Source organism: Cottoperca gobio, unplaced genomic scaffold (genome assembly GCF_900634415.1).
Source record: "Cottoperca gobio unplaced genomic scaffold, fCotGob3.1 fCotGob3_64arrow_ctg1, whole genome shotgun sequence".
NCBI lineage: Eukaryota > Metazoa > Chordata > Actinopteri > Perciformes > Bovichtidae > Cottoperca > Cottoperca gobio.
This window is the reverse complement of record NW_021167060.1, coordinates 280,527-305,589: the sequence shown is the minus strand read 5'-3', so window position 1 is coordinate 305,589 and position 25,063 is coordinate 280,527. Positions and strand designations below refer to the sequence as shown.

Here is a 25,063-nt window from a genome sequence, read left to right as displayed (position 1 = left end):
AGGACTGATGACACCATGACAGGAGAGAGAGGAAACGTTACCTTCAGGAACATTACACATGTCTATGTCTCACTACATATACAACACAGGACTGATGACACCATGACAGGAGAGAGAGGAAACGTTACCTTCAGGAACATTACACATGTCTATGTCTCACTACATATACAACACAGGACTGATGACACCATGACAGGAGAGAGAGGAAACGTTACCTTCAGGAACATTACACATGTCTCTGTCTCACTACATATACAACACAGGACTGATGACACCATGACAGGAGAGAGAGGAAACGTTACCTTCAGGAACATTACACATGTCTCTGTCTCACTACATATACAACACAGGACTGATGACACCATGACAGGTGAGAGAGAGGAAACGTTACCTTCAGGAACATTACACATGTCTCTGTCTCACTACATGTACAACACAGGACTGATGACACCATGACAGGAGAGAGAGGAAACGTTACCTTCAGGAACATTACACATGTCTCTGTCTCACTACATATACAACACAGGACTGATGACACCATGACAGGAGAGAGGAAACGTTACCTTCAGGAACATGACACATGTCTCTGTCTCACTACATATACAACACAGGACTGATGACACCATGACAGGAGAGAGAGGAAACGTTACCTTCAGGAACATTACACATGTCTCTGTCTCACTACATATACAACACAGGACTGATGACACCATGACAGGAGAGAGGAAACGTTACCTTCAGGAACATGACACATGTCTCTGTGTCACTACATATACAACACAGGACTGATGACACCATGACAGGAGAGAGGAAACGTTACCTTCAGGAACATTACACATGTCTCTGTCTCACTACATATACAACACATGACTGATGACACCATGACAGGAGAGAGAGGAAACGTTACCTTCAGGAACATTACACATGTCTCTGTCTCACTACATATACAACACAGGACTGATGACACCATGACAGGAGAGAGAGGAAACGTTACCTTCAGGAACATTACACATGTCTCTGTCTCACTACATATACAACACAGGACTGATGACACCATGACAGGAGAGAAAGGAAACGTTACCTTCAGGAACATGACACATGTCTCTGTCTCACTACATATACAACACAGGACTGATGACACCATGACAGGAGAGAGGAAACGTTACCTTCAGGGACATTACACATGTCTCTGTCTCACTACATATACAACACAGGACTGATGACACCATGACAGGAGAGAGGAAACGTTACCTTCAGGGACATTACACATGTCTCTGTCTCACTACATATACAACACAGGACTGATGACACCATGACAGGAGAGAGAGGAAACGTTACCTTCAGGGACATTACACATCTCTCTGTCTCACTACATATACAACACAGATGAGTGTTGAGGAAATGTTACATATTACACTTTTAATATCATCAGTTCAAAGCCCTGGAGTTGACCTTTGACCTTCACATGTTCTGCAGATGAAACTCCCGGTGTTCCGATTTAATGGTGTTTGTGTCCTGCTGGCTCCTCAGGGTCGGGGGGGGGGGGGTTAATGTCCTCAGACGCAGGTGTGTGATGGTGCGGAGGGGCCATCAGCATCCCCGTTGCCACAGCGACGGTGAAACGCAGCCCTCCAGGCTATTTCCCAGAGGAAATGAGGAAATGGAGGAACACACACTTTGTGTCAACAGGAAGTTGACCATCTCCGCCTGTTGTTTCCTCTTTTAACGCGTTTATAACATTTAATTAGTTTTCCAGACTTTGTAACTCGTTTAAATGTTGATTTATCTCCAACGCTTTTGACACGTTACATAATACATAATATATAATGTATAATGTATAATGTATAATGTATAATATATAATATATAATGTATAATATATAATATATAATATATAATGTATAATATATAATGTATAATGTATAATATATAATATATAATGTATAATATATATATATAATATATAATGTATAATGTATAATGTATAATGTATAATATATAATATATAATGTATAATATATAATGTATAATGTATAATATATAATGTATAATATATAATATATAATGTATAATGTATAATGTATAATGTATAATGTATAATATATAATGTATAATATATAATGTATAATGTATAATATATAATGTATAATGTATAATGTATAATATATAATGTATAATGTATAATGTATCATGTATCATGTATAATGTATAATATATAATATATAATGTATAATATATAATATATAATGTATAATGTATAATGTATAATGTATAATATATAATGTATCATGTATAATGTATAATGTATAATGTATCATGTATCATGTATAATATATAATGTATAATGTATAATATAATGTATAATGTATAATATATAATATATAATGTATAATGTATAATGTATAACTATATAATGTATATAATATATAATATATAATGTATAATGTATAATATATATAATATATAATAGTATATAATATTTAATATATAATGTATAATATATAATATATAATATATAATATATAATATTTAATATATAATGTATAATATATAATGTATAATATATAATATATTAATGTATATATATAATGTATAATGTATAATATATAATGTATAATATATAATATATAATGTATAATATATAATGTATAATATATAATATACAATACATAAATATAATATATAATATATAATGTATAATGTATAAGTATAATGTATAATATATAAATATAATGATAATATATAATGTATAATGTATAATATATAATGTATAATATATAATATATAATGTATAATATATAATGTATAATGTATAATATATATGTATACTGTATAATGTATAATGTATAATATATAATGTATAATGTATAATATATAATGTATAATGTATAATAGTATAATAATGTATAATATATAATGTATAATGTATAATGTATAATGTATAATATATAATATATAATGTATAATATATAATGTATAATGTATAATATATAATGTATAATGTATAATGTATAATGTATAATATATAATGTATAATGTATAATGTATAATGTATCATGTATCATGTATAATGTATAATATATAATATATAATGTATAATATATAATATATAATGTATAATGTATAATGTATAATGTATAATGTATAATATATAATATATAATGTATATAATGTATAATATATAATGTATAATGTATAATATATATAATATATAATATATAATGTATAATGTATAATATATAATATATAATGTATAATATATAATATATAATGTATAATGTATAATATATAAATATAAATGTATAATGTATATATATGATAATATATAATGTATAAGTATAATATATAATAATATAATGTATAATATATAATATATAATATATAATGTATAATATATAATATATAATGTATAATGTATAATGTATAATGTATAATGTATAATATATAATATATAATGTATATAATGTATAATGTATAATATATAATGTATAATGTATAATGTATAATGTATAATGTATAATATATAATATATAATGTATATAATGTATAATATATTAATGTATAATGTATAATATATAATATATAATGTATATAATGTATAATATATAATGTATAATGTATAATATATAAATATATAATATATAATATTTAATATATAATTTATGTTTAATATATAATAAATAATATTTAATATATAATAAATTATGTTTAATATATAATGTATAATATATAATGTATAATATATAATATACTAATACATAAATATAATATATCATATATAAATTTAATATATACTATATATATATAATGTCTAATAGTATAATGTATAATATATAATGTATAATGTATAATATATATAATATTTAATAATATAATATATACTATTTAATATATAATAAATAATGTTTAATATATAATATATAATATTAATATATAATATATATAATATATATAATATATAATATATAATATATAATATTTAATATATAATGTCTATAATATATAATGTATAATATATAATATACAATACATAAATATAATATACAATATATAAAATTTAATATATAATATATAATATGTAATGTATAATATATAATGTATAATATATAATATATAATGTATAATATATAATATATAATGTATAATGTATAATATATATAATGTATAATGTATAATGTATAATGTATAATATATAATGTATAATGTATAATGTATAATATATATATGTATAATATTTAATATATAATGTATAATATATATAATATATAATATATAATATTTAATATATAATGTATAATATATAATGTATAATATATAATATACAATACATAAAACATAATATATAATATATAAAATTTAATATATAATATATAATATGTAATGTATAATATATAATGTATAATATATAATATATAATGTATAATATATGTATAATATATAATATATAATGTATAATGTATAATATATAATGTATAATGTATAATGTATAATATATAATATATAATGTATAATGTATAATATATATAATGTATAATATATAATATATAATGTATAATGTATAATATATATAATATATAATATATAATATATAATATATAATATGTAATGTATAATATATAATGTATAATGTATAATATATATAATATATAATATATAATATATAATATGTAATATATAATATGTAATATATAATATATAATGTATAATGTATAATATATATAATGTATAATGTATAATATATAATGTATAATATATATAATATATAATATATAATATATAATATGTAATGTATAATATATAATATTTAATATATAATGTATAATATATAATGTATAATATATAATATATAATATATAATGTATAATGTATAATATATAATATATAATATATAATGTATAATATATATAATGTATAATGTATAATATATAATATATAATATATAAAATACAATATATAATGTATAATATATAATATATAAAATATAATATAAATACATAATATGTAATGTATAATATATAAAATATATAAAATATATAAAATATAAATATAAAATATAATATATAAAATATAATATATAATATATAATATATAATTTGTAAAATATAATGTATAATATATAATATATAAAATACAATATATAATGTATAATATATCAAATATATATATATAAATATAATATATAAATATAATATATCATATATAAATATAATATATAAATTATAATATATAATATATTATATATTATATATAATGTATAAAATATAATATATAATATATAATATATAATGTATAATATATATAATGTATAATATATAATGTATAATGTATAATATATATAATATATAATATATAATATATAATATTTAATATATAATGTATAATATATATAATATATAATATATAATATATAATATTTAATATATAATGTATAATATATATAATATATAATATATAATATATAATATTTAATATATAATGTATAATATATAATGTATAATATATAATATACAATACATAAAATATAATATACAATATATAAAATTTAATATATAATATATAATATGTAATGTATAATATATAATGTATAATATATAATATATAATGTATAATATATAATATATAATGTATAATGTATAATATATATAATGTATAATGTATAATGTATAATGTATAATATATAATGTATAATGTATAATGTATAATATATATAATGTATAATATTTAATATATAATGTATAATATATATAATATATAATATATAATATTTAATATATAATGTATAATATATAATGTATAATATATAATATACAATACATAAAACATAATATATAATATATAAATTTAATATATAATATATAATATGTAATGTATAATATATAATGTATAATATATAATATATAATGTATAATGTATAATGTATAATAATAATATAATGTATAATGTATAATATATATAATGTATAATGTATAATGTATAATATATAATATATAATGTATAATGTATAATATATATAATGTATAATATATAATATATAATGTATAATGTATAATATATATAATATATAATATATAATATATAATATATAATATGTAATGTATAATATATAATGTATAATGTATAATATATATAATATATAATATATAATATATAATATGTAATATATAATATGTAATATATAATATATAATGTATAATGTATAATATATATAATGTATAATGTATAATATATAATGTATAATATATATAATATATAATATATAATATAAATATGTAATGTATAATATATAATATTTAATATATAATGTATAATATATAATGTATAATATATAATATATAATATATAATGTATAATGTATAATATATAATATATAATATATAATGTATAATATATATAATGTATAATGTATAAATAATATATAATATATAAATACAATATATAATGTATAATATATAATATATAAATATAATATAAAATACATAATATGTAATGTATAATATATAAAATATATAAAATATATAAAATATAAAATATAAAATATAATATATAAAATATAATATATAATATATAATATATAATTTGTAAAATATAATGTATAATATATAATATATAAAATACAATATATAATGTATAATATATCAAATATATAATATATAAAATATAATATATAAAATATAATATATCATATATAAAATATAATATATAAATTATAATATATAATATATTATATATTATATATAATGTATAAAATATAATATATAATATATAATATAGACAAATCAATAATAAAGTAAAAGTTGATACATGTCCGTCTGAATGTTTCTGCGACATGTGCAGTAATGTGTTTGTTAGTTTCTTTATGGAGTCATACAAAACCTTTGACTCTAACATGTGAACAACATGAAACACTCTGAACCTGCTTCATCCAGACTTCACTTTATATCTGGACATGGAGCACATCAGCACTAAAATAATAAGAGAACGTCTCATTTACATATTTAAACATGTCAGTGAACTTGTGATATAAAGTATAACTGTGTTAATGTGAGTGATGAAGTGGAGTTTCATGATGTGTGTGTTCACATGTTCCTGCTCTCACGTCTCTGAAGGTCACATGACGCGCTCGGGTTTCTGTTTCAGTCATGGATGTCTCGATCTTTTTCTGTATTGTATTCGTCTCTCGTCACGTTTTATTTGTGTCTCGGCACATTTTCACTTCTACATGTTCTCTCATCTTCACCTGAAGCTGAATGCAAAACCACAGAAGGAGCTCATTTGAAAGTCAAAGGTGAAGCAGAGGAACCAGCAGCAGGTGGAGAGAAGCTTCCTGCAACTTTAACTGCAAAACATCCCATAAAGGTTTAAATATGAAAATGAGTCATTATGTTATTAAAGATGTGCTGATGTGCTACATGTCCAGATATAAAGTGAAGTCTGCATGAAGCTTCCCCACTTCATGACTCACATCAACACAAGTTTATATTAGTGTTTAATATGTACATGAGGCGTTATGTAATGTAGCTGTGGAGAGTTTACATCTACACACACAGTTACACACACACACACACACTCTCATGTTCTCATGCTTCCTCTCGTCTCACAGAACACGAGTTACTACCCTAACCCATCATGTATCCCTCCACTCTCACATTTATAATCCCGCCCACTTCGCTCCTCAGCTGCCCTCTCATTGGCTGCTGCTCAGCCAGCGGGGTGCAGCGGGGGGGCTCTCAGGTTGGCAGCAGCTCCTTTGTGATAGATCCGCGGCAGCAGCGGAGGATCGTGCCGCGCCCTTTCTGCTCCTCCTGGGACTCACAGCGCGGATCACTCCGCACAGGTGACAGCCGGAAGCAAGTCTGCGCGCAGGTGACCGACACTATCCAGCAAGTCTGTGGACACGAGAAGAAAAGAATAAACGTGGAATGGAGGCTCGAGAGAAACAGAGAGAATAAGAACAGTTTGTATTGTGTCGCGTGCTTCCGTCCGCACCTTGAGCTCCGGAGGTGAGGGCGCGCGCAGCCGGAGACGCCTTCAGGTACAGCAGCACATTGTTTCTCAACTCGACGCGCATCTGGATTTACTATCAACGAGTGACTTCAACTAGAAGGTGAGTTCAGAGTCTGTGTTTCTTCTGTCTCGTGAAATGTCTCCGGAGTTTGTTGTTCTGCAGCTTCATCATAAAGAAACACTTTGTCTTCTTCACCCTGTGTCTCTGTCTCTGTGGAGATATACACTTTCACCTGTGTGTGCAGTAAAAACAAGTCCAACACTTGTTACAACAAAGGAAGGACATTCTGCTTAAAGTGAAAATAACTTTTATTTTACTGTAATAACAAGAATAATATGTGTTCTGCTAACTTCCCCTGTATACACCTCGTGAGCCTGTCATGGACCTCATCTGATGGTGAATGATGCACATGTCCTACATTCTTTATAATAATAAAGTTGTGGTTTATCAGGTGTTACACCTGAAGAAACCACCTGGAGGTCATCTGACCCGTCGGGTTCTGTCCCGTCAGTTTCTGTCGGACTGCAAGTCCAAGTTAAGTCTTTGAATTAAGTTTTCCTGTCAGATACAAATATATTCAGTTTCCTGGCATATGAAACAGAATATCTGCACTTCTCAACATCTGAGTATCTGAAAGCAGCCTTTTGGTTTTCTTTTATAACCTTTATTAACGTTTAGTAACGTTTATTAATGTTTAGTAACGTTTATTAATGTTTAATAACATTTATTAATGTTTAGTAACATTTATTAACATTTAGTAATGTTTAGTAACATTTAGTAATGTTTAGTAACATTTATTAATGTTTAGTAACATTTATTAACATTTAGTAATGTTTAGTAACGTTTAGTAACATTTAGTAACATTTATTAACGTTTAGTAACGTTTAGTAACATTTATTAACATTTAGTAATGTTTAGTAACATTTATTAACATTTAGTAACGTTTAGTAACATTTATTAACGTTTAGTAACGTTTAGTAACATTTATTAATGTTTAGTAACATTTATTAACATTTAGTAATGTTTAGTAACGTTTAGTAACATTTAGTAACATTTAGTAATGTTTAGTAACGTTTAGTAACATTTAGTAACGTTTAGTAACATTTATTAATGTTTAGTAACATTTATTAACGTTTAGTAACATTTATTAACGCTTAGTAACGTTTATTACCGTTTAGTAACATTTATTAACGTTTAGTAACGTTTAGTAACATTTATTAACGTTTAGTAACGTTTAGTAACATTTATTAACATTTAGTAACGTGTATTAACGTTTAGTAACATTTATTAACGTTTAGTAATGTTTAGTAACATTTATTAATGCTTAGTAACGTTTATTAACGTTTAGTTACGTTTAGTAACATTTATTAACGTTTATTAACGTTTAGTAACATTTATTCACGCTTCTTAACGTTTAGTAATGTTTAGTAACGTTTAGTAATGTTTAGTAACATTTATTAACGTTTAGTTACGTTTAGTAACGCTTCGTAACGTTTATTAACGTTTAGTAACGTTTAGTAAAATGTATTAACGTTTAGTAACGTTTAGTAACGTTTAGTGACATTTATTATCGTTTAGTAACATTTAGTAACGTTTAGTGACATTTATTAACGTTTAGTAACGTTTAGTAACATTTGGTAACATTAATAACTACCACAATGTGTATTCATTAATATCTATTTTATATTGCTGTGAAAACATCTCCAAACATCTGGATTTATTCCAGTTTCTCATCAAAAACTACGTTTTACAAGATGACATTTGAACACATCATGATAACGTTATCATTGACCTTCAACCGGTACTAATTTTTACTGAATAACGCTTGAACGCATCATAACGCTATGAAACCTTGACGGAAGTATTGTTGTAATTAATGATTAACTGAACAGTAAAGTCTTTGTACTGAAGAATATTCAGGAGCTGAATATTCACTTTTGTTTCACTGATGATATTTAAGGCAAGACCCCTGAACGTCTTCTCTTCACGCTTTAACAAGTGAAGAGTTTAGATTCATCACACTCTCAAATTATTCAAAGAATTAGCAACTTCCTTTCTCAATTTCTTTTTTAAATGATCAAACGTTGTCATTACATGTCGGCTCAGAGTTTCTGATTTAAACAAATAAAGCAGGTGAAGTTCTGGATACAGCTGCTTGTAATGAGAAACATTTAGCTTTATAATGTGATTGAACCTTTTGTTAATTAAATATGTTGTTTGTAGAAAAAGTAAAGTAAAAGTTGAATCTCAAAGGAAACTGCAGACTTGAGTCAAGGTGACTTTTAAATCTCTTGTTTTGTACACCAGAGGTCTGAAACCAGAGATGATATCAAAGTGACAGAACGTTTACCTGACGAGACACTTTGTGTTTCACACGCTTTAAAGCCACATGTTTATGTTGAACCACCCGCACAGTGTCCTCCGTCAGCCCGGCGGTATCTCATGTACGCAGGTTATACTCCCAGACGGATACGGAGTAGTTCTGGAGGACGCGTTCCACACACGCACTACAACTTGTTCTGCACGCAGACGACGCTCAGTGACTCGGAAAGCTAACGTTAGCATGTGTCCGCGATAGAGAGAGGGCGTGCAGAAGGAATGAACGCTACTTGTTAAGAAGACTGAGCGCAGCAGTGTGGAGGATGGACAGGGATGTAGAGGCAGACATGGAGATAATATTCAGTGTTGTGCTTTCATTAGTGTATGACCACCTGATCACCTAACCCCCCCCCCCCCCCCCCCCCCCCCCCCCACATGAAACTGTTCTCTCAGATTGCCCAATAGGACCCGATACCAGGAGGTGCAGCCTGATGGGTCGGTTGTGTGTGTGCGTGCGTGTGCATGTGTGTGTGTGTGTGTCTGTGAGATTAAACAGATAAAGTTCCTCATTATGCAGATGACACCTCGTCGGGGGGAAATTCAGTGTTTACCACCTCTACTGCTGTTTTTGTGTGCGTGTGTTTTTTTTATGTGTGTGTGTCTCTGTGTGTCTCTGTGTGTGTGTGTGTGGAGCCTCGGGTGTGGCTGCTCTGGTAATGACCGGTTTGCATTCAGACTGGTGTTTACTGATTCAGCCGGGTCCTTTCACACACACACACACACACACACACACACACACACACACACATATCTGATGCATGAACACACGTCCTCCCGCGGCGACGAAACACCGGCGCAAACTTTGTGTCCAGACTCAGTTTCTCTGCGAGGGGAAACCCGACACGATGAGGTCAAGTTTAAGGACGTACCTTCAGTTTCACTCGGCTATAATTAGACACTTATAAACTGTGATGTTGGCAGATCTCTTTAAATGTCTTCTTCTGTAAATGCATCATAACAAATAACAACAATAAGAAAGTAGTGAAGAGACAGACACCACTCGTCTTCTTTTGGTTTGTTAAAAACTAAAGTGCGTCAGTGTTGTAGGTCGAGATGCTAGCGGACGACTGGACAATACTCTCGATTAACGTTAAATCTTATTTTATGCTAAAGTCTGTTTTCAGCCTCAAATGTGTTTTATATTAAGGTGACAGAACAAAACATTTAATAACATTTAAAGACTTCAGGACTGTGAGGAGCTCGATTATTGTTATTTTATACACCAAGCCATTAATGTAGAAAATAATCTGCAGATTAATTATCGTTGTAGACAGAGCCAGGCTGTTTCAGTGTTTGTGCTAAACTAAGCTAAGCCAACAGGCTTCTGACGGTAGCTTCACTGTACAGCCTCTAACTCTACAAGAAAGTCAATAAGTGCTGCAGCAGCGGTGCATCATGGGAGTTGAGTGTGGTGGTGCAGCAGCGGTGCATCATGGGAATTGAGTGTGGTGGTGCAGCAGCGGTGCATCATGGGAGTTTAGTGTGGTGGTGCAGCAGCGGTGCATCACAGGTGTGCCTTGGCCACAGAAAGGTTGAAAACCACTGGTTTAGGGTTCTGTTGCTCGTGGTCTGTTGGTCTTCTGCTGAAAGCCGCTGTGAGAGCGTGATGCGAGGATCTGGATGTGGTGTTTCCCCAGTGCAGCTGCATGCGAGACCTGTATCTGTCTGGTTTCATGTGTCTGAGCAGAACTATCTGTTGTTTGAGGCTCCGACAGCCAAGAACACAGGATGTTTATCAGAAGACATGAAGCTGCAGGTTCACCTGTGATGATGATCTTCAGGCTGAACGATAACGCTCACAAAGTGTGTGTTTGTTACCTGAATGTGAGAGACAGTCCTGTGTGAGCGACTGTACGTAACCCCTTCGCTGTAACACGATGGTTCAGATGTAAACAGATCCGTCAGGATGTTTCTCTCAATGTCTCCTAAAAGCTGCTCTCTCCTGTGTGTGTGTGTGTGTGTGTGTGTGTGTGTGTGTGTGTGTGTGTGTGTGTGTGTGTGTGTGTGTGTGTGTGTGGGGGCAAAGATCAACTGTAGTACAACTACGTGTTGATTGATGGCTCGTGCCTCAGACACAGACGGAGGCCTTTAAAGGAAATGGAAGAACATTTCTAAGCAGTTTCTCACTTCCTCTCTGCACACACACACACAGGAGACGCACACACACACTGTTAATATACACTCGAACCTTCTTCAACATTGTCTCCTCCGTCATTTGCTTCTCGAGCCTCTCACATTTTTCTGTTTTTGATTTGGCATCTCTCTTCACACACCCTCAGTAGTTGAGTGGTTCACTGAGGCTCCCTCCCTGTGTGTGTGTGTGTGTGTGTGTGTGTGTGTGTGTGTATGTGTGTGTGTTTTGGATTGAGTTACATAGCTGGATTGTGTAATTGTGAGGTGTGTCTCTGCTGTTTCCATTGTTGAGTTTTCACAGGAAGAAGGAGAATGTGTGTGTTCAGTGTAAATGTGAGACTGAAGCACACGTTGAAGTGAATGCTGAGTTGTGCCCGGAGCTGTTGGGTGTTCCTGTTGGGACGTGTCCTCTGTTGAGACGTGTCCTCTGTTGAGACGTGTCCTCTGTTGAGACGTGTCATCTGTTGGGACGTGTCATCTGTTGAGACGTGTCATCTGTTGAGACGTGTCCTCTGTTGGGACGTGTCCTCTGTTGGGACGTGTCCTCTGTTTAGACTTGTCCTCTGTTGAGACGTGTCCTCTGTTGAGACGTGTCCTCTGTTGAGACGTGTCATCTGTTGAGACGTGTCCTCTGTTGAGACGTGTCCTCTGTTGGGACGTGTCATCTGTTGAGACGTGTCATCTGTTGAGACGTGTCCTCTGTTGGGACGTGTCCTCTGTTTGGACGTGTCCTCTGTTGAGACGTGTCCTCTGTTGGGACGTGTCCTCTGTTTGGACGTGTCCTCTGTTGAGACGTGTCCTCTGTTGGGACGTGTCCTCTGTTGGGACGTGTCCTCTGTTTAGACTTGTCCTCTGTTGAGACGTGTCCTCTATTGGGACGTGTCCTCTGTTGGGACGTGTCCTCTGTTGGGATGTGACCTCTTGTTGGGACATGTCCTCTATTGGGACGTGTCCTCTTGTTGGGTCCTCCTGCTGCTCTTCAGAGTTTAGAGTTATATGATGAGGATGATAATCAAGATTTTCTGGTCTGTTGAGATCAGAATCCTTCAACACGTCAGCTGCATTGAAACCTTTTTAATATTTAATAACACGTCTTAGTCAGAAGAGATCTTTCTCACTTTTACTGGCGGAGAATTTAATCTAAATTGTATTTCCTGATATGTAAAATAAGTTTTAAGACGTATAAACATGAATAATAATTTGTGTCTATAACGCGTCACTGCTTCCAAACTGCACTTTCAAAGTTTTAACAGGAAAGATTAATCTAATATTTTTATGTATTCCTGATAAATATTTGGCGTTTCTTCCTTTTGTTACGGCTTAGAGATGAGATGAACCTGAAGGTTTCTCCTTCTGCAAGCGTCTAAAGCCCCCTGAGACCTCAGTCAATATAAATAATAGTACATTTCATTTATTTTATTAATTATTAGAATAAATTATTGTGTTTCTATTTAAATACTTATTTGGCATTTGTAATTTTATTTTGTAGATTTATTCAAGTTTCTCACCAAAAACCACATTTGACAAGATTCCATTTGAACACGTCATGATAACGTTATAATTTAACCAACGCTCCTCTTCACTGAGTCGAGACGCGAGGCCGAACGTTTGTGTCGTGGGTCGTTTCAGAAGCGTCCACGTGACGTGCACTGTTTGTTGAAGCCGTGTGACCTCTGAGCTCCACTGGGTGCTGATTGGCTGCTTGTTTATCTGGTTACATATTGTTGACTGTTATTAGAGATGTCTCGAGAACCGATACGTCGGTACCAAGTCGAAGCAAACATTCTGTACCTTTTCTACGGTACCGCAGGTCAATTATTAGTGCCGCTATTTTCCTGATAAAGCTACATTGTGAACAACAAATATGTGTTGAAATTAGCTGCTTACATTAGCTGCTGGCGGTGGAGTAAGGTAAAACATTTTGGTGAGAAACCTGAATAAATCCAGATGTTTGAAGATGTTTTCAATATAAAATAGATATTCGATGAATTCTGAGCTGCTTCACTTCCTGACAGAAGTCAGAAGTAGTAAAGGACGATGGAGTTGTTTCGTTTTTTATCATGGTATCGAATTGGTGCCAAGAATCGTGGAATTTCACTGGTGTTTGTATCGACTGATGTCTGGTATGTTGACGTCCCTAGTTATTATTATTTATTATTTATTATTTACTACATTTACAAATACTTGATTCACACAATATATTTATTTAAAATTGGAATATGCATAAATGTAGGTTGTAAGATATTCATAATGTTTGTAATTCAATAATTTAGACATTAAGCTGCGATCATCGCTGTTTCCATAATAATATATTAAAATGTCAGAGAATGCCTCAAGTTGTCTGTTTCATGTTAAAGTGACAGAACATTAACACCAGCGTGGACGTTGTGTCCTGACTAAAGACATAATCTAATGGATTAAATGGACGGATCTGTGGAACAGCTGTGAAAGCTCCACTTTCATTCAGCATGTAAATGATTATTTAACAAAATAAATGTTCGTGGACTCATAACGTCCGAGTCGGGCTTTGTGGTTGTTGTCAAACTAAAACTCTTTTTCCCCTCAGAGAGGAGAGCAGGGACCCACCAGCCGTGCAGCGAAGGCCTCAGAGACTCTTCACCTGTCCGGCCAATGGCATGCCGATCTCCAGCCCGGCGGAGAGGGCGAGTCTGAGTGACGCGCCGGACCGTCGCCTCTGCTTCCCGCCAAGAGCTCTTCTCTGATCCCACATCCAGCCGACGCTTCTCAACATGGACACCCTGACGGACGACACGGAGGGATGCTACTACAACCGCACCGTCAAATTCTTCTATGAGAAGAGCGGCAAGAACATCAGCATGTACTGGCGCAGCCGCGACTACGTGATCGTCACTCTGGGCATGACGGTCTGCTTCATCGTCATCTTTTCCAACCTGTTGGTCATGGGCGCCATTATAAAGAACCGACGCTTTCACTACCCCATCTACTACCTGCTGGGTAACCTGGCTGTGGCAGACCTCTTCTCAGGTGCAGTTTTACTTCTTGCTGTCACAACGACAAACTACAGACTATCTGACTATGCAGCGAACGCAGCCTAATTTAATATTAATATTCATTATGAATTCATATTCATAATTTCTGCCGTTTGTTTGCGTGTTAACAGCGTTTGCTGTGTCTGAGGTTGAGGTGCCTTCAGGTGGACTGACGTGAAGATTCTCACAATACAACTAGGTATATTTGTACGACTTATTAAAATAGTTTGTAATAAGACATAGTTTGGACGACATACAGTCGGTTTATGGATTATGAACGCATTATCTTTCCCCCCGTCACTGGACCTGCTGCAGAGTCCATCAGGCTCAACGAGCATTGAATTCCTATAATAAAAAAAAAAAGTCTTCTAAATCTAAAATGCTGTTCCGTGCTGGCCGGAGGCAGTGATGCAGTGTACCTGCAGTGTACGTACTATACCTGCAGTGTACATAGTATACCTGCAGTGTAAGTAGTATTCTTGCAGTGTACCTGCAGTGTACATAGTATACCTGCAGTGTAAGTAGTATTCTTGCAGTGTACCTGTAGTGTACACAGTATACCTGCAGTGTACACAGTGTACCTGCAGTGTACCTGCAGTGTACCTGCAGTGTACACAGTATACCTGCAGTGTAAGTAGTATTCTTGCAGTGTACCTGTAGTGTACACAGTATACCTGCAGTGTACGCAGTATACCTGCAGTGTACGTAGTATACCTGCAGTGTACGCAGTGTACCTGCAGTGTACCTGCAGTGTACCTGCAGTGTACGCACTGTACCTGCACTGTACCTGCAGTGTACGCAGTGTACCTGCAGTGTACCTGCAGTGTAACTGCAGTGTACGCACTGTACGTGCAGTGTACCTGCAGTATACGCAGTGTACCTGCAGTGTACCTGCAGTGTACGCACTGTAAGCAGTATTCTTGCAGTGTACCTGCAGTGTACGCGGTGTAACTGCAGTGTACCTGCAGTGTACCTGCAGTGTACGCACTGTAAGCAGTATTCTTGCAGTGTACCTGCAGTGTACGCAGTGTACCTGCTGTGTAACTGCAGTGTACCTGCAGTGTACCTGTAGTGTACGCAGTGTACCTGCAGTGTACGCAGTGTACCTGCAGTGTACCTGCAGTGTAACTGCAGTGTACCTGCAGTGTAACTGCAGTGTACCCGCAGTGTACCTGCAGTGTACGCAGTGTACCTGCAGTGTACCCGCAGTGTACCTGCAGTGTACCCGCAGTGTACCTGCAGTGTACCTGCAGTGTACGTGCAGTGTACGCAGTGTACCTGCAGTGTACGCACTGTACCCGCAGTTTATGCAGTGTACGCAGTATATGCAGTGTACGCAGTGTACGCAGTGTACCTGCAGTGTACCTGCAGTGTACCTGCAGTGTACGCAGTGTACGCAGTATATGCAGTGTACGCAGTGTACCTGCAGTGTAACTGCAGTGTACCTGCAGTGTACGCAGTGTAACTGCAGTGTACCTGCAGTGTATGCAGTGTAACTGCAGTGTACGCAGTACACGTGCAGTGTACGCAGTGTAACTGCAGTGTAACTGCAGTGTAACTGCAGTGTACGCACTGTAAGCAGTATTCTTGCAGTGTACCTGCAGTGTACGCAGTGTACCTGCTGTGTAACTGCAGTGTACCTGCAGTGTACGTAGTGTACCTGCAGTGTACGCAGTGTACCTGCAGTGTACGCAGTGTACCTGCAGTGTACCCCTGCAGCGTACCTGCAGTGTACCCCTGCAGTGGATCTGAGGAAAAAAGAATGCCGTCCCGTTGTAGAAGTTTGATCTCTGCTGTAGACTTGAGTTATCTTGTATTTACTTCTGTGTTGTTGAAGCTCCACTCTCCTCCTCCAGGTGTGTCCTACCTCCACCTGATGTTTCACACCGGGCCTTGGACCATAAAACTCACGAAGTACCGCTGGTTTGTGCGACAGGGACTGATCGACACCAGCCTCACCGCCTCGGTCCTCAACCTCCTGGCTGTGGCGGTGGAGCGCCACCAGACCATCTTCAACATGCAGCTGCACAGTAAGATGAGCACCCGGCGAGTCTTCGTCATCATCGTCTTCATCTGGCTCGTGGCCATAATCATGGGTCTGGTTCCCACCATGGGCTGGCACTGCCTATGCAACCTGGACAACTGCTCCACCATGGCGCCGATGTACAGCCGCAGCTACCTGGTGTTCTGGGCCGTCCTCAACCTGCTCACCTTCTCCATCATGGTGGCCGTCTACACCCGGATCTTCGTGTACGTGCGGCACAAGAGCAAGCAGATGTCTCAGCACACCACGCAGATGAGACACCGCGAGACAGTGTTCAACCTGATGAAGACCGTCTCCATGATCCTGGGTGAGGAAGCTACACGAAGACACGCGCGTTCTGTCGCTGTCGCAAACATGATATTATTGTAACCACGTCGTCGTATCGTTCATGCGAATTGGATTTAGTGGCGTGACGATTTAGATTTCTTAATTTGCTTGAATTCGAAGCGGTTTACGCTAAATAAAAATACATTTTAAATAAAGAATGAATGAAGTAAATAAGTAAATAAGTAAGTAAATAATAAAATAAATACAGAGAAGAACATTTAAACTACTGAACAGTTAAATATTGTAGTAATATATACACATGTGGAATAATGACTAAAAGAAAGAATCAAAGATTATTTAAGATACACGTGTTATTTAATTATTCAGAGTTTAATTATTCTGCATTAGAAAAGTTAAAATCAAAGTAACTAAAAGAACATATTATAGATTATATTATAGATTATATATATATATATATTATATTATATTATATATTATATTATAGATATATTTATATTATAGATTATATTTATATATTATATTATTATATTTATATTTTATAGATTATATTTATATATTATAGATTATATTTATATATTATATTTATATATATATATATTATATATATATATATTATAAATGATATATTATATTATATTTATATATTATATTTATATATTATATTTATATATTATATTTATATATTGTATATTATATTTATAGATTATATTTATAGATATATTTATATATTATATTATATATTATATTTATATATTATATTTATATATTATATATTATATATTATATTTATATATTATAGATTATATTTATATATTATATTTATATATTATATATTATATTTATATATTATAGATTACATTTATATATTATATATTATATTTATAGATTATATTTATACAATATAGATTATATTTATATATTATATATTATATATTATATTTATATATTATATTATATTTATAGATTATATTTATAGATTATATATATATATTATATTATATTTATCTGCTTGTAATGAGAAACATTTAGCTTTAAATGTGATTGAACCTTTTGTTAATTAAATATGTGTGTTTGTAGAAAAAGTAAAGTAAAAGTTGGAATCTCAAAGGAAACTGCAGACTTGAGTCAAGGGTGACTTTTAAAATCCTTGTTTGTACACCAGAGGTCTGAAACCAGAGATGATGATCAAGGGACCAGACGTTTACCTGACGAGACCATTTGTGTTTCACACGCTTTAAAGCCACATGTTTATGTTGAAACCACCCGCACAGTGTCCTCCGTCAGCCCGGCGGTATCTATGTACGCAGGTTATACTCCCAGACGGATACAGGTAGTTTGGAGGAAGCGGTTCCACACACGCACTACAATTGTTCTGCACGCAGCGACGCTCAGTGACTCGGAAAGCTAACGTTAGCATGTGTCCGCGATAGAGAGAGGCGTGCAGAAGGAATGAACGCTACTTGTTAAGAAAGATGAGCGCAGCAGGGTGGAGGATGGACAGGGATGTAGAGCAGATGGAGATAATATTCAGTGTTGTGCTTCATTAGAGGTATGGCACTGATCACCATAACCCCCCCCCCCCCCCCCCCCCCACTGAAAAACTGTTCCTCAGATTGCCCAATAGGACCCGATTACCAGGAGGTGCAGCCTGATGGGTCGGTTGTGTGTGTGCGTGAGTGTGCATGTGGTGTGTGTGTCTGTGAGATTAAACAGATAAAGTTCCTCATTATGCAGATGACACTCGTCGGGGGGAAATTCAGGTGTTCCACCTCTACTGCTGTTTTTGTGTGCGTGTGTTTTTTTTTAGTGGTGTGTCTCTGTGTGTCTCTGTGTGTGTGTGTGTGGAGCCTCGGGTGTGGCTGCTCTGGTATGACCTGTTTGCATTCAGACTGGTGTTTACTGATTCAGCCGGGTCCTTTCACACCACACACACACACACACACACACACACACACACACACACACATATCTGATGCATGAAACACACGTCCTCCGCGGCGACGAAACACGGCGCAAACTTTGTGTCCAGGGCACTCAGTTTCTCTCGGAGGGGAAACCCGACACGATGAGGTCAAGTTTAAGGACGTACCTTCAGTTTCACTCGGCTATAATTAGACACTTATAAACTGTGATTGTGGCAGTCTCTTTAAATGTCTTCTCTGTAAATGCATCATAACAAATAACAACAATAAGAAAGTAGTGAAAGACAGACACCACTAGTCTTCTTTGGTTTGTTAAAAACTAAAGTGCGTCAGTGTTGTAGGTCGAGATGCTAGCGGACGACGCGACATACTCCGATTAACGTTAAATTTTTTTATGCTAAAGTCTGTTTTCAGCCTCAAATGTGTTTTATATAAGGTGACAGAACAAAACATTTAATAACATTAAAGACTTAGGACTGTGAGGAGCTCGATTATTGTTATTTATACACCAAGCCATTAATGTAGAAAATCTGCAGATTATTATCGTTGTAGACAGGAGCCAGGCGTTTCAGTGTTTGTGCTAAACTAAGCTAAGCCAACAGGCTTCTGACGGTAGCTTCACTGTACAGCCTCTAACTCTACAAGAAAGTCAATAGTGCGCAGCAGCGGTGCTAATGGGAGTTGAGTGTGGTGGTGCAGCAGCGGGCATCAGGAATTGAGTGTGGTGTGCAGCAGCGGTGCATCATGGGAGTTTGTGTGTGGTGCAGCAGCGGTGCAATCACAGGTGTGCCTTGGCCACAGAAGGGTGAAAAACCACTGGTTTAGGGTTCTGTTGCTCGGTCTGTGGTCTTCTGCTGAAAGCCGCTGTGAGAGCGTGATGCGAGGATCTGGATGTGGTGTTTCCCCAGTGCAGCTGCATGCGAGACCTGTATCTGTCTGGTTCTTGTGTTGAGCAGAACTATCTGTTGTTTGAGGCTCGACAGCCAAGAACACGGATGTTATCAGAAGACATGAAGCTGCAGGGTCACCTGTGATGATGATCTTCAGGCTGAACGATAACGCTCACAAGTGTGTGTTTGTTACCTGAATGTGAGAGACAGTCCTGTGTGAGCGACTGACGTACCCCTTCGTGTAACACGATGGTCCGATGTAAACAGATCCGTCAGGAGTTTCTCTCAATGTCTCCTAAAAAGCTGCTCTCTCCGTGTGTGTGTGTGGGGTGTGTGTGTGTGTGGCGTGTGTGTGTGTGTGTGTGTGGGTGTGTGTGTGTGTGTGGGGCAAAGATCAACTGTAGTACAACGACGTGTTGATGATGGCTCGTGCCTCAGACACAGACGGAGGCCTTTAAGGAAATGGAAGAACATTTCTAGCAGTTTCTCACTTCCTCTCTGCACACACACACCAGAGCCGCACACACACACTGTTAATATACACTCGAACCTTCTTCCACATTGTCTCCTCCGTTATGCTTCTCGAGCCTCTCACATTTTTTGTTTTTGATTTGCAATCTCTCTTCACACACCTCAGTAGTTGAGAGGGTTCACTGAGGCTCCCTCCTGTGTGTGTGTGTGTGTGTGTGTGTTAGTGTGTGTGTGGTAGTGTGTGTGTTATGGATTGAGTTACATAGCTGGATTGTGTAATTGTGAGGTGTGTCTCTGCTGTTTCCATTGTTGAGTTTCACAGGAGAAGGAGAATGTGTGTGTTCAGTGTAAATGTGAGACTGAAGACACGTTGAAGTGAATGCTGAGTTGTGCCCGGAGCTGTGGGGTTCCGTGGACGTGTCCCTTTGAGACGTGTCCTGTGAAGTGTCCTCTGTTGAGACGTGTCTCTGTTGGGACGTGTCTCTGTTGAGACGTGTCATCGTTGGAGTGTCCTTGTTGGACGTGTCCTCTTGGGATGTCTCTGGTAGACTGTCCTCTGTGAAGTGTCCTCTGTTGAGACGTGTCATCTGTTGAGACGTGTTCTGTTGCGGTACTGTTGAGACGTGTCATCTGTTGAGAGTGTTCTGTTTTGAGAGTCCCCCCATGGTCTGTTGGACGTGTCCAGCTCTGTTTGGACGTGTCCTCTGTCTGAGACGTGTCCTCTGTTGGGACGTGTCCTCTGTTTGGACGTGTCCTCTGTTGAGAGTGTCCTCGTTGGGACGTGTCCTCTGTTGGGACGTTTCCTCTGTTTAGACTGTCCTCTGTTGGAGAGTGTCCTCTATTGGACGTGTCCTCTGTTGGACGTGTCCTCGTTGGGATGTGACCTCTTGTTGGACATGTCCTCTATTGGGACGTGTCCTCTTGTTGGGTCCTCCTGCTGCTCTTCAGAGTTTAGAGTTATATGATGAGGATGATAATCAAGATTTTCTGGTCGTTGAGATCAGAATCCTTCAACACGTCAGCTGCATTGAAACCTTTTTAATATTTAAAACACGTCTTAGTCAGAAGAGATCTTTCTCACTTTACTGGCGGAGAATTAATCTAAATTGTATTTCCTGATATGTAAAATAAGTTTTAAGACGTATAAACATGAATAATAATTTGTGTCTATAACGCGTCACTGCTTCCAACTGCACTTTCAAAGTTTTAACAGGAAAGATTAATCTATATTTTTATGTATTCCTGATAAATATTTGGCGTTTCTTCCTTTGTTACGGCTTAGAGATGGATGAACCTGAAGGTTTCTCCTTCTGCAAGCGTCTAAAGCCCCTGAGACCTCAGTCAATATAAATAATAGTACATTTCATTATTTATTAATTATTAGAATATTATTGTGTTTCTATTTAAATACTATTTGGCATTGTAATTTTATTTGTAGATTTATTCAAGTTTTCTCACCAAAAACCACATTTGACAAGATTCCATTTGAACACGTCATGATAACGTTATAATTTAACCAACGCTCCTCTTCACTGAGTCGAGACGCGAGGCGAACGTGTGTGTGGGTCGTTTCAGAAGCGTCCACGTGACGTGCACTGTTTGTTGAAGCCGTGTGACCCCCGAGCTCCACTGGGTGCTGATTGGCTGCGTGTTATCTGGTTACATATTGTTGACTGTTATTAGAGATGTTCGAGAACCGATACGTCGGTACCAAGTCGAACAAACCATTCTGTACCTTTCTACGGTACCGCAGGTCAATATTAGTGCCGTATTTTCCTGATAAAGCTACATTGTGAACAACAAATATGTGTTGAAAATAGCTGCTTACATTAGCTGTGGCGGTGGAGTCAGGTAAAACATTTTGGTGAGAAACCTGAATAAATCCAGATGTTGAAGATGTTTTCAATATAAAATAGATATTCGATGAATTCTGAGCTGCTTCACTTCTGACAGAAGTCAGAAGTAGTAAAGGACGATGGAGTTTGTTTCGTTTTTTATCTGGTATAGATTGGTGCCAAGAATCGTGGAATTTCATGGTGTTTGTACGACTGATGTTGGTATGTGACGTCCCTAGTTATTATTATTTATTATTTATTATTTACTACATTTACAAATACTTGATTCACACAATATATTATTTAAAATTGGAATATGCATAAATGTAGGTTGTAAGATATCATAATGTTTGTAATTCAATAATTTAGACATTAAGCTGCGATCATCGTGTTTCCATAATAATATATTAAAAGTCAAGAGAATGCCTAAGTTGTCTGTTTCATGTTAAAGTGACAGAACATTAACACCAGCGTGGACGTTGTGTCCTGACTAAAGACATAATCTAATGGATTAAATGGACGGATCTGTGGAACAGCCTGTGAAAGCTCCACTTTCATTCAGCATGTAAATGATTATTTAACCAAAATAAATGTTCGTGGACTCATAACGTCCGAGTCGGGCTTTGTGGTTGTTGTCAAACTAAAACTCTTTTTCCCCTCAGAGAGGAGAGCAGGACCCACCAACGTGCAGCGAAGGCCTCAGAGACTCTTCACCTGTCCGGCCAATGGCATGCCGATCCCAGCCCGGCGGAGAGGGCGAGTCTGAGTGACGCGCCGGACCGTCGCCTCTGCTTCCCGCCAAGACTCTTCTCTGATCCCACATCCAGCCGACGCTTCTCAACATGGACACCTGACGGACGACACGGAGGGATGCTACTACAACGCACCGTCAATTCTTCTAGATGAGAGCGGCAAGAACATCAGCATGTACTGCGCACCGACTCGTGATCGTCACTCTGGGCATGACGGTCTGCTTCATCGTCATCTTTTCCAACTGTTGGTCTACGGGGCCATTATAAGAACGACGCTTTCACATACCCCATCTACTACCTGCTGGGTACCTGGCTTGTGGAGACCTCTTCTCAGGTGCAGTTTTACTTCTTGCTGTCACAACGACAAAACTACAGACTATCTGACTATGCAGCGAACGCAGCTAATTTAATATTAATATTCATTATGAATTCATATTCATAATTTCTGCCGTTTGTTTGCGTGTTAACAGCGTTTGCTGGTCTGAGGTTGGGGTGCCTTCAGGTGGACTGACGTGAAGATTCTCACAATACAACTAGGTATATTGTACGACTTATTAAAATAGTTTGTAATAAGACATAGTTGGACGACATACAGTCGGTTTATGGATTATGAACGCATTATCTTTCCCCCGTCACGGACCTGCTGCAGAGTCCATCAGGCTCAACGAGCATGAATTCCTATAATAAAAAAAGTCTTCTAATCTAAAATGCTGTTCCGTTGCTGGCCGGAGGCAGTGATGCAGTGTACCTGCAGTGTACGTACTATAACCTGCAGTGTACATAGTATACCGCAGTTAAGTAGTATTCTTGCAGTGTACCTGCAGTGTACATAGTATACCTGCAGTGTAAGTAGTATTCTTGCAGTGTACCCTGTAGTGTACAACAGTATACCTGCAGTGTACACAGTGTACCTGCAGTGTACCTGCAGTGTACCTGCAGTGTACACAGTATACCTGCGTTGTAAGTAGTATTCTTGCAGTGACCTAGTGTACACAGTATACCTGCAGTGTACGCAGTATACCTGCAGTGTACAGTAGTTATATCCTGCAGGTGTGACGCAGTGTACCTGCAGTGTACCTGCAGTGTACTGCAGTGTACGCACTGTACCGCACTGTACTGACAGGTTTACGCAGTGTGTACTGCAGGTACCCCACTTCGCTCCTCAGCTGCCCTCTCATTGGCTGCTGCTCAGCCAGCGGGGTGCAGGCGGGGGGGCTCTCAGGTTGGCAGCAGCTCCTTTGTGATAGATCCGCGGGCAGCAGCGGAGGATCGTGCCGCGCCCTTTCTGCTCCTCCTGGGACTCACAGCGCGGATCACTCCGCACAGGTGACAGC

General features: G+C 35.4%; 1 protein-coding gene across 1 annotated transcript; it reads left to right on the top strand.

Moving 5' to 3' along the window:
* The first annotated feature begins 7,701 nt into the window (after positions 1 to 7,701).
* Positions 7,702 to 23,883, top strand: LOC115006173 (lysophosphatidic acid receptor 2-like). The gene is made up of 5 exons (XM_029428253.1): positions 7,702 to 8,103; positions 15,083 to 15,522; positions 17,384 to 17,878; positions 20,765 to 20,849; positions 23,640 to 23,883. The coding sequence occupies exons 2-5, from the start codon at positions 15,267 to 15,269 to the stop codon at positions 23,881 to 23,883; spliced, it is 1,080 nt and encodes a 359-aa protein (XP_029284113.1). The 5' UTR covers positions 7,702 to 8,103; positions 15,083 to 15,266.
* Positions 23,884 to 25,063: the final 1,180 nt, after the last annotated feature.